Consider the following 14,113-nt stretch of genomic DNA (forward strand, 5'->3'; position numbering starts at 1 on the left):
CCCCGCTGAGTGCTGTAGGATCAGGTTTTGCCTCATGCTGCATGTCCATTCTTGCCTCTGACATGCTGTGTGGCCATGGGCCAGGCGTTTTACCTCTTCATGTGGCAGTGGCAGGAAGGGTTGATCCTTGTTTGCAACAGGGTAATGGATCAGAGGACCTCTTGAGCTCCCACTCACCACTGCTCTCTGTGACTCTACAACAAGCCTACTTGCACCCTTGGTAAAGCATTCCGGGTTTGTGAATGAGGGGTGTTGTACAAAAGCCAGCTGTTGTAATTATTTATGCTGTTCATTTACTGGTCACGTTTCTCTGAGCTGGGGAATGGGAAAAAACATAAGCAGCTCTTTGTTCATCTTTCATTTCACTTTCAGTAAATGCTGATGTGTTAAACACTGCTCCTTCCCCTAAACCTTCCTCTAAACCTCAGTGCCCCATCCGTGGCAGCGGTCAAGGACAGATTGGATGGAGCTGGGAGCAACCTGCTCTAGTGGAAGGTGTCCCTGCCTGTGGCAGGGGGTTGGAACTGGGTGAGCTTTAGGGTCCCTTCCACCCCAGACCAGTCTGGGATCCTATGAAGCGCAGTCTCATTCCCACACATACGTGCACATTTCTCTTTTGAAGTGTCATTTAAAGGTTCTGACCGTCAAAGGTTTGTTTCCTGCTGTGCGTGCTCTATTGCTTTAGGAGCAATGGTTGGATCCCGCAGCACAGCTGAATGTAGCATCAAGGCTTGTTTAGGTTTTGCTAAGCCCAGGCCACTTTCCAGCATGCCCTTGTGCAAACCACCCTGATGCTCTGCTTGCACCAACCAAACCTCTGCTGCCCCATGCACCCACCAGCTCCCAGGCACGTGCAATGGTTCAATCCCCATCTGGGAGCTCTGTGTCCCTGATGCTGTGAGTGGCCCCGGTGTTGCTTTGATGAAGGTTGTCCCATTCCCGTCACAGGCTGTGAGAGATGCACCCCTCGCATGTGATCCATGGTGTCTTGTAAGCTGGCAGAAGAGAAACCTGGGAGGAAAGACAGAACCACTTCGCTGCTGCTGGCTCAGGCATCACCTCTGACTCTGCAATTGGAGGAGTCAGAGCCAGCCTGGCGGCAGAAGGGTTAATAACGGTGGTATTGAAAGTATTTGCTCTTGGTATTGCTGAGCCTCTTCTAATAGGGTCAGAAATAGGTGGTTCTCCTCAGCTCCTGGTGAAGTGCTCCACATAAAACCCAGCGTTCCTGCAGCAGAATAACAGCTTGTGGTTTAAATAAATGTTGTTATTTCTGCTCTGCTGTAGGTGTACATGTATGTTTTGGTTCAGTGACTGCCAGATACTGTAAATGAGTATTGATTTCCTCTTCTATTTTAAGCTTTTCTGCAGAAAAGGCATCCCACATGCCTTTAGCTTTCTTTGCCTCTACCTACAGTGATTGCAGCCAAGGATTTATCGAACTAAGTACTCTTTTATTTTATTGCTACCACTCATCCTTATTTTAATACTTGCAACCCAAGCTGGTTGGGTCCCCATTCACCTTTTGGAGTATAAAGCTATTCATCTAATCCTCTTTGAGAGCAAACCAACAAGACAGTGTTTAAAACTCATGGCAGTGAGTTTCTTATTCACATTAGCATGGCAGCCCCCTCTGCCAGACGTGAAGCTGCCCCGGTGTTGGAAATGAAGGAACGCTTTAGGAAGCAAGCCTGCTGTAGTCGGAGTCTTTGTAGAGCTCAGTGTGGCCAAGAGATAACAGAAACCTGCCTTGGGCAGGTGTATGCTGAAGTCTCTATGTGTTGGTTAACTTCTAAGTCATCTGTAGGTAAACCATTGCGCATCAGCCTCGGTTCAAAGCTGCTTTGCTTCAAAACATGAATAAACGTTTCAGCCTTTAAAGCACATGTGGCAGCCATCGCCGCTTAGCAGGATCCCTGTGTCTCACGTTTAACTGCTTACATTCAACTTTCTCTCCCACCTCAGGTCCTCAGCAAACGTGGAATATTAAATTAATTGGAACATGCTCCAAGCCTTGGCAAACGCTTTGCCAGTGGCATTCCTGATTTCCCAGAGGAGGAGCTGCTGAGATTGATTTTGACAGAGCCAGTAAAGCCTCTCGCTGCAAAGACTCCTCTCATAGCTGGGCAGGGCTGAAGCGCAGCTCTGGGATGTGCCAAGATAGGATTATTCATTAGAAACTAATGTGCTTAATTTCAAAGCATGCTGAAATATACATAAAGTGCTTTATGATTAAGAAATCAATCCTTGCAGTTCTGCCTCTATGCTCCTGGGGTAATTCCACCGTGGCTTTTGGAAGATCACAAAGAAAAAGATCACTGATGTTATCTGTGACATCTGAACTTCTCCTGAGTTCCTCGGTTTGTTAAGGATGGGCAATTAAGATCTCTGCCAGCACAGACAAAATTGGCTCAGGCTGGTAAAAGCGAGGAGGGGTAATTGAGTCAGTGCAAGAAGTAATCAAGAGCTCCACATGATGGGTGGAATTGCCTGGTTCCCAACAGTGCTACCAGGTCCAACTGAAGTCTTGCGTTTTGCTTTAAACCATTGCCATGCAATTGGGAATTGCACAGTCAGTGCTGCATTAAAAAGTAATAATCTCACACTATCCTGAGTTCAGAGACCAGGTAAGGTGTCAGCCCCATTCTTGCTCCTTACTTATTCACAGCTCTTTCCCCAGCTAGTGAAGGTTTGCCCACGTAAGGCAATAATGCCTGATCACAGTACTTTGGTTGCACGGCTGTTTTCTGGGTTGCAGGCACACACTGCTGGGTCATGTTGAGCTTCTCATCAACCAACACCCCCAATTGCTTTTTTGAGCATCCTTCCTCCACAGCTTGAAGCCAACCCTAAAAATGTTGGCTGTGATTTTCGATAGACTTGAATTTTGCAGCTGATGTTTTCTACTTCAATAACGCTTTTCACAGTCTTCTTGGAAAGAATGCTTTGTGCAGCTCCCCTTGGGAGATGTGACCTCTGGTTTATGTCTTTTATAGCACTTGTACTGAGGAAGGGCTGAAGCAGAGCAGAGAACAGAACTGGGATGTCCATTTCCAGCCTTGCTTCCAGCCAGTTCTGCTGGGCTCCCCCCAAGACATCCCTTCCGCAATCCTGTGTGTGCAGCAATGCCTGCACCTTGCCTCTTTGGGAACAGGAGTCACAATTCTTCTTTCAAGGATGCCTGTGCTCTGTAAAAGGGCAGCAGCAAGAGATAATCACAGCATCAACCCCTGAGCTGCTCATGTCTCCGGAGTGCTCGTCTGCGTTGTAGAGCAGCAGCTCTAGCAGTCAGTTCTGCCAAGGAAAATCTCATCTCTTATATCAAAGTGGAGGAGTGTCTCCCCAAGGCAGTCTGTGTAACCCTAGAATCCCCTCTCTTCAGTTTTAACCAAGAAAGAGGTGGGAAGATCCGGCCCATGAATTTTAAGCTACACACCATGCGTTTCACCTCTGATCTCAGCCTTGTGTCCCCTAAAATACTACTTCAAAGCTTCCTTGAAACAAAATACAGCTGCTCTCAAACGCTAGCCCTGCAGAGATTTGTCCAGAGCTATACGGTTGCAAGGTTCCAATAATTCCTTCCCTCCCACCCCCACCTGAAGTTTCCTTCATCCCTTTTCCCTGTATTAGACCACTCATGAGTTATTCTCAGCGAGGGTTTGCTTTCCGAAGAGCCACAATAAATCAGGATAAGCTGTTTCTCCACAGTGGTTTGTGCTGGCTGTTGAACTTTTGGGTTTGAAATATATCTGTATTACCAGCTCTGTCCCTGCCCCATTGATTTATGGTGCCTTCACTTTCTGGTGTTGCTGAATAACTTCCCCGTGCTACTCCTCCTGAAGTCATGGCGGTTCTCAAGTGTCCTCCTAACTCTGTGCTGCTGGGGGAGTGTGATTTTGAGGTGTACGATGAGACCAGGCTTGCAGACACATTGCAAGAGGGCTGCTTACAGAAGCAAGCACAGATTTTAAGGCTGAGCCCTAAGTCTTTATGGTGTTAGGCAGTAGGATGTTGCTTAAGCTGACAGTAGCCCTTTTAGATGGGCTGCTACCGAGATCATGGACCAACATGGCAAAGTGATGGGCCAGTAGAGCAGAGGCTAAGAATGCATTTCTCCAAGGAACTGAGCAGGAGAGCAAGCAAAGCCTCCTTAAAACATGGCTTGGAATTGGGAGCTAAGTCAGAAGGACCTTCGGAAGAACATAACATTTCCTGGAGACTGAAAGATGGCCAAAGGGACACACCTGGCCCACCATAAATCTTCCTGTCTAAGCAGAATCACCAGGCTGAATTCTTGGATCACTGCGTAGGTCAGGAGCATGCACAGCATGAGAACAATTGCTGTAACTGTTTGTAACCCCTGCCCATGGCCAGGTTTTGTCAGGGTGGCTTTGGGTCACAAATCACCTCAGGAAGGAGAAAAAGAATGCAAAAGCTGACTCAAAAAGCAGACACAAAGACATCCATCTTCCAATCTTCAGGTCTTGCACCCAAAGCAAGAGGCTCAAGAGCCCTCCAGAGAAATGGTCACCAGTATTGAACAAAGCCATTAATTCTTCTTTATGTTCTTGGAAATGATTAGATGAAGAATTATTATTATTATTATTTATTATTGTTATTATTATTTATAAAAAGTGTAATCCTTAACCAAATACCAAAGGTAGAAAATGGGAATGACAGCTAAAGCTCAACGATGTTGCAAGCCGCTTACTACACAATCTTGTTATGTGAAAGATAAGTAATCAGCAGCAGTGAGGGCCCTAACCCAGCTGACACATGAATGCATACCTTTGATTGATTTTCCATTATAATATACTTGGAAAGCAAAATATACACACATGGCATGACACTTGTAAGAAGGTAAAAAGGGCTGTGAGCAGCTATCCAGTTGCTTGTCCAAAGATGCGCCCAGTTAAATGTTTCTGATAAGTAAAGGTTAATTGTTCACTGTGGGTCGAAGACTCGGGCTGATGCCAGCGTCAGCTCAAACAGCACACCAAAACGTGGTCCTTCCAGTGAGGCACTCATTTTCCTGGCACCTCACTAACCCAGAGCTTTCCTGCTGGTTGCTTTAGGAATTTAGTGTCAAGTATTGAAATGTGCTCAAGTCAGATGTTCTTGGTTAGAGCTGATCTGGTTCTGGTAACAGCAGACATAACACCAAATGAAAAGCACAGTTGTCTTACATAGAATAACACGATATTATCTTCAGTTGCAAGGGCTGGATTCAGGAAATCACTTCCATGTGTGATTAAATCAGTCCTTCCCCAGGACAGCATTTATAAATCCTTTTCTAACTTTCTTCTCATACCTTGTAAGTCCTACTCACTTTCATGAGTTGAAGAAAGTTCCCTGAGGTTAAGCAAGTGCTTAAATATGGTTCTGAAGAGATGCTTTTGAATGGGGTAGAAAAGACTGCATTTTTTGTATATGCAGCCATAGGAAGGTTGTCTGCAGTTCTTCAGTCTAGTCCCAGCGTTTGGGGTTATTTTGTGGCAATCAAAGACCATCTACTGGGTCCCACAGAAGTGCTTGATCCCCAGAGAGGACACAACGAGATGTTGAAATCGTACCATCCCGCTCACAAACTTCCTCATTCAGTTCAGTTGCAACAAGACTTGTGTTGAAAATAAAGCAGGAACATGGGCTTTATGCCCAGCAGGACCCAAGTCCTGAGCTGTGTTTCTGGCCAGCTGGATGAGCTTTAAGGTCCTTCCCAACACAAACCATTCTCATTCTATGACTCCATATACCATCCCCTTCTAATGAGAGATAAGTAGACACAGCCAGAAGCTGACTTGAACAGTGAAGACAAATATTGCCCTGTCTTCTTGTAATAAATAGCATCATTGGTTTCCCAAGCTGAGCAGTGCCTGGAGGCAGAACCCTGTGGCAGGGAGGGAGGAGGAGGAGGTGGTGAAGGCTATGGGAAGGGCGGGATGTGCGAAAACTGCCTGTTGCTTCTGTAAACAGCAGTCCATAAACCGGTTTCCTCTAATAGCCTCAATTGCTGTTGCCCTAGTTAGGTAGGAGCAAGCACGTGGATGCTTACTCATGCTCAGCTCACACCTTGGCTTTGTGTTGTTGACCCCCGATGTGGGGAAGCCATGCTGTGGTATGGTGAAGTGCTTCCTTGAGCAGGTGCCAGAGCAGTGCTGTATTGAGATGTTCAGTTCCACCAGCTAAAGCCAGCTGAAGCTTCCAAAGATGCATCATGTTTCCCGGCATGTGGTTGGAGAGACCGGAGTTAGTTTGGGTTCAGGCACAGGTCGATCTCCACCAGGAAGCTTTGAGGGCTCCGTGTGGTGTTTCCTACTGAAGATGGACCCGTTTCCAAGGATTTCATGAGAGCAACTGCAAGAGCTGGAGGTGAAGAAGTTTCTCCCCAGGATCAATTTGCTGCATGGCCAATACCCAAACCTTATTTAAACACTGAGGTTGCACACAGAGGCACTGCAGGTCTGCAGCATCCTAAAGCCTGAAGAGAGTCTGGTTTAATTTCACATGACTTCATTGAAAGCAGACTCTGATCCTCTGCTATCCCAGCCATTGCAGTAGGAAGGAGCAGGCTGCCACTGAGAGCAGAGCGGTGTCTGCAGAAGTGTTTCCGTACAGCGAAGAACGGCTGTCAGTCACCTCATTGCTCCTTGTGCTTTCCTGCCAGCTTGCTAGTGAGAATCTGATGAGCCCTGTATTTGTTATACTCCCTTCAGGTATTGTTTGCCAAATCCAAACTTGCTCTGTAACTGCAAATGGAGATCAGGTGAAAGAACCGAATCCTTAAATTCTTCCTCAGATGCTACTCACACTCATTTTGGTTTTCCAAGCTTTTGTGTTCAATGCATGGCCCCTGTGCTCAGACCTGAAAGCTGGAGCTGAAGAGCTGTGTAGATGTTTGTATTGAACAACAAAACGAGCTTCTTCTGTTGCAGCATAACAGCTTGGAGATTTTCCTCCTTGGTCCTGACTATCGATAGGGCAAAACTTCCAGAAGCATCTAAATCTTCTTGACAGCCTCTGACATGGGGCTCTTAAGGCACAAACAGTCCCAGCGATCTTATTCAAGTGTTCTGCAGGCAAATAATAACCGAAGCCTCTCCCCTGTGGTGTCCAAAGGCTGAGTTCTGTGACACCTGCAGCTGTGCTAGAGGAGAGGAGACGTTAGGCGAGCACCTTGCCCCTCTGAAGAGCTGAGGTTGTTTCTGTTCCCACTGGCTTCCCAGGGAGATGAGGGCTCTGAGCACCTAGCAGGATGCTGTCACGCAAAGTCGTGGTGCTGCAGCAGTGGAACGAAAGCAAAAGTAGGGCTTTGCTGTCAGAGGGCATGAAATAACAGCAAGGATTTCCTGGCAGAGATCTCTTTGCCAGCTTCCTTTCAGGTTTCATTCACTTGATGCATTTCAGTGCTTGCGTTCGAATAATGTTTCTCTGAGAAATGAAGGGCTGTATTCAGCCAGCCAGGCTGTGCCTTAATCTCTGTGCCTAGTCCGCAGACAAAAACGTGGGTCCTCTGAAGAGTAACTGAGGGCTTCAGTAAGACACTGAGCAGGGAAGCTGTCAAGAGCCAGGTAATAGGATCTATGCACAGAGAGACTTCACCTGGCTGGGTCTGTTGGATATCAATGTGATGGGTGCACAGGAGCTTTCTCTCACGTTGCTGTAGTTTCTGCCTTAGTTTAACAGCCTGGCTGCTGTGCTTCTCGGTGTCTGGCACATCTAGCACTGGGGGCCTGTGATGTCTCTTTAGGTGACCCAGGACCAGGGCTGAGGTACAAGGTCACTTCATGTAGGTGGAGGCAGAATGGATGGTGCCTCTGGTTTTCAGGGGTGTCTATAGGATAAAGGCTCACCCTTCCAGTACTGGCTGTGGTGTCTCTGCAGGGTTACCTGCATCTGGGAGAGGTGGGACACGTAAAGCCATGATGCTTCTGCTGCAGAAAGTTCATATTCTCCACTGTGGAAGGAGCAGCATCTCCATTTCTTCCGTATTTGGAGCTATAAGAATAGATGCTGCAGCCTGTCTGGCAAAGTGCATTGATAACTTGACAAATCTATTGACCAGGGAATGGCACAGGAAGAACAGACTCCTCCACACTGACTTTTTGGAACCGTCACTGATAGTACAGAGCGTTTGTAAGGCACAGCAAGTTCCATGTGCTACATGACCTAACCTCACCCTCGCTAATTAGACAGATACCAGAGCATCTTTGCAGGGCTGCTGTTGCGTTTGCAGCATGCTCTGCAAAATCCTTCTGGTTCTGAGGGATACTCTTTCAACTTGTCTAGTGTGAGCAAATACTTTGAAGCAGGCACTAATCAAAGACTTAGAGCAGGACTTTCTTCATCATCCAACACCTTCTTTAAGTTTAAATATACTGAGATGAAAGTGGTTTATTGCAGTGAATACACGTCTAAGAAGTCTTATCAAAACCTGAGTCACAATAAAGTTGAGGAATTCACTAGCTGTAAACTGCTGCCATTAATGTTGTCAGTTCATTTAGTATTTCATTGTTAGTGTACTGAAAATGTCCAACTTGGAGCCTTCGAACTGTTTTGTGGTTGCTGATGTTGCAGCGACAGATGGTACTTTAAAGCCAATAAGTCAAGTTTTTGCTGCTAAAGCTGGATTGTAAATAGTCACCTATGGAATTCAACAAACTTCTGTAACTTCAGTGCTGCTTCTGCTGGTCTAATCCTATACAAACAGTGCCCAGGAAAAACACTGGGAGAGTTCCTTCAACTTCAGTCATTCACACTTGATGCCATTCCAGTAAAAGTAAAGTATCGTTGGTAAAGCTGAATCTTTGCAGATTCAAAGGTAAGTATTTGTGTGTTTATCAAAAGGAGGTGACTATGAGCCTGTTTGCATGATCCCTGTGTGTAGTCATATGGTGGCTGTGCAAGAGTTGCTTTTAATCATCAAAGGGAATAAACTGCTTTAGGGCAGGAGCTGGAATGGTAAAATCACCACAATTGGGGTGAGAAGATAAAACTCCAAACTCCAACCAAAGTTCTCTCTGCTTTAGTTGAAATTCTGTCTTTTAGAGTGCCTTGTAGCATCAGATACCATTGCAGGTTATAAAGTTAAGGGCAGTATTTGTATTTGAAACCACAGGGAAATACCTGTCCCCAAAGAAATCAATGGCCACGCTTACACTGTAGGAGCACTGTAGACACCTGAAGCCCAGGATGGAGTTATCCAGCTCAAGGATTGATGCTGATGCCCATGTGCATCTTCAGTGTGCAGCAGACCATGGTGGCAGACAAATGGGAAAGAGCCTGACTGTCCCATGAGGAGCTGACTTCCATGTGGTCTGTCCTGCTACCACCTGGTGAGGAGCAGGTCGATGGTAGATCGGGATGTCAATCATTTCCCACTCTGTTCAAACCCCCCTCAGCCATTATATACTTGCCTTGTGTTTGCTGATGCTGTTGCTAGATTGAATGTGCTGTTTTTTCTTGCAGCTCTGAAGCCTTTGTGGGTTGGTTGCCAAGTTAATGATTTATACCTTAATGCTCCATTTAGGGCTCTTGTGTTCATCGCTCACGGCGCTGGGGAGCACTGCGGCCGCTATGATGACTTGGCTCAGAAGCTGACAGGACTTAACTTGTTTGTTTTTGCCCATGACCATGGTGAGTAGCCTAAAACAGTCCTTGATTTACAGCAACCCAGGCCTTTACTGAAGTAAATGCCATTAAAGCTACTCAGCAGTGAGAAAAGAGTCAATGAAATATTTACAGCTAGGCATAAATGAGAAAGGGATCATCTGTTGCTTTGTAAAGGGCTGGATATTGAGTCTGTGAAAAGCTATTCCTGTTTACCTTGAGTTTGCCTCAGCCTTGTCCTTGACATTACTGCTGGTGCTATTTTAACCTCTCTGTACACGTTTATTTCTCTTTCACCTATCCCTTGAGGGATGAAGAGGTGTTGTCCACTGTGGAAGTAGGACTGGGAGCCATTTCTGCTGGATTCATGGTCAATGTCCTAAGTGATCCCAGAGGGGAGGCTGACAGCATAGCTTTCATATATATATATATATAAACTTGCTTTATATATATATATATATATAAAAACTTGTCTGTGTGGCAAAAAGTCCATGAGGAAGGAGATGCTGTCAGTAGACCAGAGGCAATATGTAGAAAGAGTTACTGAGCTCCAGGACACACAAGCAATTTGTTCAGAGCCGCTGTGGGCCTCCCAGGAGAATGCGGTTGCTCACTGTGCATGCTTAATGTTGTGCCTTAGTCCTTCATTCCCTTAGAGGAGGGAGGGATGAAGGTTTTAAGTAGAGTAAAATAAGAGTATTCGAAACAACGAACCTAGAAGGAATGATAAAACATTGGATTTATCGCATGGATCTGATACAGAGGATGCCTCTTCTGTTGGTGGAGAAGGGCCTTTGGTGTGAAGGTTCCTTTCAGGCATGTTTTATGCTGTATAATGAGGCAGTTTGTTGCTCTCTTTTTCCTTGAACATCTTTTTGACTAGAGAAGGATAAATATTTCATGGTTACGTTTCCATAGACTGATGTTGCTGGATTCATTAGTTCACTTAGTACAAATCTGGTTGCTCAGGCCAGTTAACAACTTCCTTCTCCCACTGAAACCTAGTTTGGGTTGCAAATTCAGCTTGGTTTTCTTCACCAGCAATGGGGAGAGGGTAAAGAGGAACCTGAAAGCAGAACAATGGAAACACAGCTGTGTTACACAAAGAGCTAATTCAACTGAGCCTAGATTCACTGTGAGTTAGAAAGACAATTAACAATATATTAGGCTCTGTTAAATAGTCTTTACACCTAAAGAGGTGAGCGATGAGGATAAACTTTGGTGGAATACAGGTTACAGCCTGAGCTGGATGCCAGCAAGTGCTAAGGACATGAACACCTCCATTGCCAAATTTGCTTAGATTAGACTTGGAAGTTTGTAGCTTTCCTCCACCATTTTCTCTATTCCAGATCTCTTGCATCCCTTCCTTTGGGTATCTTTGGGTGATATCAATTATCCAATTGTGTTAGCAAAATACTTGCTTTGTGGTCCCCATCTCTTACAGTAGCTCGTAGTCTCACAAGCTTGGAGTAGCTTTCCTGACCTGCTCATTTGTTCTGGTTCTGCTATTGTCATGGATAAAATTCCTAATAGAGGCACATTATGTAGGAGATTATGAATGCAGTTCCACAGCGTGGCTAGCGTGATTTCCCAAATGAGTTAGGAAGTTACTAGGGCTGTAGTATGCGTGACTTGACTGATTTATATTGTGTCTATGCTTCAGCCAAAAGAAGGAAAAATCATTTCCATTTGTATTACTGAGCCTGTAAGTGCTTATGCCCTGGTTTTAACCCCTGCCCAGGGCTCTGCACCATCTCCTGCTATTCCAGGCTCCAGCACGAAGGTGGGCACTACACAGAGTAACAGCATTCACCCAAATTGCTGTCTTAGTATTGCCCCCTGTAAGATGTCACCAGCTCGGTTCTCTGTACATCAGGATTTGTACATTTAATTTTGGGGTATTTCATAGTAATCCCCACACCGTTGGACATCATAGATATGTATTAGAAGTTTTCCACTGCTGTAGTGGAAATCTAATTCCAGATGCCCTCTTACATCTAATATTATTAAATTGCTTTGGTTTATATCAGTCCCATGAGAGAGAAAAATGGAATTTCTTTGTAATACAGCATTCTTCCTATGGTCTTTTTTATGGTGTTTTTTAGTACCCAGGTGACATTTCTGGGTTTACTTGGCATGAAGCCCCATGAAGGCAGAGTTCCTGCTGCTGGGCTGTGCATTTCTGCAAGCTCTGGGTATTCTGAAATGCCATCTCGCTTTTTCCATTTCCTTTCTATATTACTATTATTTTATTATGGCAGCATTCCAAGGACAGGAAAAAGAGGCAGACAAATACATGTGCTTATTGGCAATCAATTTAGGAAAGCCCTCTGAGAAGGAACCCGTGGGAGAGTCATCAAACTGGAGTGATATTGTGATTCTTCAATCAGTCGCAGGCAGATTGCAGATCCTGTAGTTATAATGCAGTACTTTTTAGGGATCTGTAAAGCTGAGAGCCAAGGAAAATGAGAATAGAGAATGTGGCTTTGTTTTCTCATACCAAACATTTTCAGTCGGTAAGGCACATGATGTTCCAGCTATGCTCATCTCTCTTCCTATAACATCTCGTTTGCTGAGATCTTATTCTCTATGCTTGCATTCCATGGCCAGAACTCAGAGCAACCACAATTTCACCTTCAAAAGCACATGTCAACTAACAGCACTTACAAAAACATTTCCAAGATGCACATGCCACAAAGATGGAAGCCGGCGCTTCCTAAGGGTTCTGTGCCTGTCTTATGTGAAGATGAGGAAGGCAAAATACATATCCTTAGCCTGGCAGCAGTTTCCAGCCCTTGGATTTGCTCGAGGACCTCTCCCCCAGTCTCCTGCTCTCTCCAAGCGGAATAAACTCTTTACCTGTCCTGGTACCCAGAGACCTCTGACTCTCTGACCCTCTTTGAAGCTGTTGAATATCCCACTCTCGAGTGATGTGTAACCTCAGATCAAAGCAGAGGGAAAAGTTGCAGCTCTAACAGCTTATTCACACGCTTTAGATGTTTCTAGCTGAAGTTCAGCTTTCTTCTGCAGCCCTGCTGCTACTCTGTGTGTGGTGAACGTTTGGGATGGGTTTGCAGGTCCCTCTCAGATACCTACTGCTGCTTGTGCTCCCCGTTAATTTTCTCTGTTTTCCCCTATTTAACAAAATGCTTACTCCCAAAAAGCAGAAAATAGCTGGAGCAGAGATGCTTCAAACACATCAAGTATCAGCTGGTTTTGGTTTGGGTCTTTTTCCAAGTGATTGCTGTGTTGTTCTTGCAACTGTTAAAAGAACATTTTGTTGATGAGAACAGAAGGCTTTTATTTATTCATAGCGCTGGGGAGGATTGATCTACACAGAAAGGTTAAAAAGGACTAAACATGATCAAACTGGGAGGGGGGAAATGACTAAGAAGGATGTCAGCATTAATAAGAGCAGGAATTAGGGTCATGCTGTGGGTGAGAAGTGACAGCTCATGCACAGCAGCACGAGGGAATGTTCCTGGAGAGCACTGCTCCCCGATGATGCGCTCAGGCAGGCTTCGGGGCCATCTCCAGGGATGGAGTCAGGAAAGCCTTGGCAAGCGCTGTCTGGAGCTGGTTTGCAGCACAACTGCTCCTTGGTGACTGTTAGCGGGGCTGGGTGTGGGACCGCTTATCCACAGCAATCTGTTCTCTTTCTGCTTCCTCCGATGGAGTCTACCTCGCTAGGGCAGGGAAAGTTTAAACTGCTTTTCTGCAGGGACATAGGAACGAATGGCACTGCCTGCCTGCATTCCTCTGACAGGAGGCTTGCAACAGGCTGTGGGCAGGTTTATTTGTTTTGCTCCAGAGAAGGGCTCCTGGCCTCCAGCATAATACATGAACATCGCTGGGAACGAAAATCTTCCATAGTACTGCTGGAAGTAGCCACTGGTATGGACCCGTTAGCATTTGCAGGAGTGCAAAATGACTGTTCTCCCCATGGATCCTGCCCTCATTCATGCCTGCTGCAGCAGGAGGTGGCTCACATAGAGCTGAGATTTGCTTGCACGTGAAGTTGCACTACCCGAACCATAGCAGCAACTGCACTGCTACTGATATGTTCCTCCTTAGACAGATGCTCTCCTGGGCTAGGAAACAGAATATAGCACTAGCTGTGTACCTGGATTGGTGCATCCTCTTCTGGGCTCTTTCTGAAGTGGTGGAAGTTGTTGTCCCAGGAGAAATTCAAAGTGCTGCCCAGTCCCTTGCATATACACAGGTGCTGAAGGTACCGGATGCTGCAGACAGAGCTCCCATGGCAGGGTACCATGGCTGGCAGGCAGAGAGATCTGGAGTCATGGAAAACCAGAGTGTTTCCCACACACTAGTGTTGGGAGGGGCAGGAATGCTGTTATAGTTTCCAGCATGGAGCTGGGACTGCAAGGGGCAAGAGAAACCCCGTTGTCAGGCTGAGTTCCCCTTGCTCCCTCTGTATTCCCTCTGCATAAAACCCGGCTCTCCAAGAGTCAGGAAAACTCTTTCTTTTCATGTCTTTGCTAACGGT

At 45.9% G+C, this 14,113-nt stretch overlaps 1 protein-coding gene across 4 annotated transcripts in view; it reads left to right on the top strand.

The window, feature by feature from the left end:
• The window catches only part of MGLL (monoglyceride lipase), an 83,125-nt gene that overhangs the window by 43,051 nt on the left and 25,961 nt on the right, over positions 1-14,113 (top strand). For all 4 annotated transcript variants that reach the window (XM_062636808.1, XM_062636825.1, XM_062636816.1 and 1 more), the window contains one exon: positions 9,527-9,633. In XM_062636808.1, the coding sequence (XP_062492792.1) occupies positions 9,527-9,633 (107 nt within the window). The remainder of the gene's footprint in view (positions 1-9,526; positions 9,634-14,113) is intronic.

This window comes from Pezoporus occidentalis, unplaced genomic scaffold, assembly GCF_034315485.1.
Source record: "Pezoporus occidentalis ecotype Australia unplaced genomic scaffold, CSIRO_AGI_Poc_V1 ctg114, whole genome shotgun sequence".
Taxonomy (NCBI): Eukaryota; Metazoa; Chordata; class Aves; order Psittaciformes; family Psittacidae; genus Pezoporus; species Pezoporus occidentalis.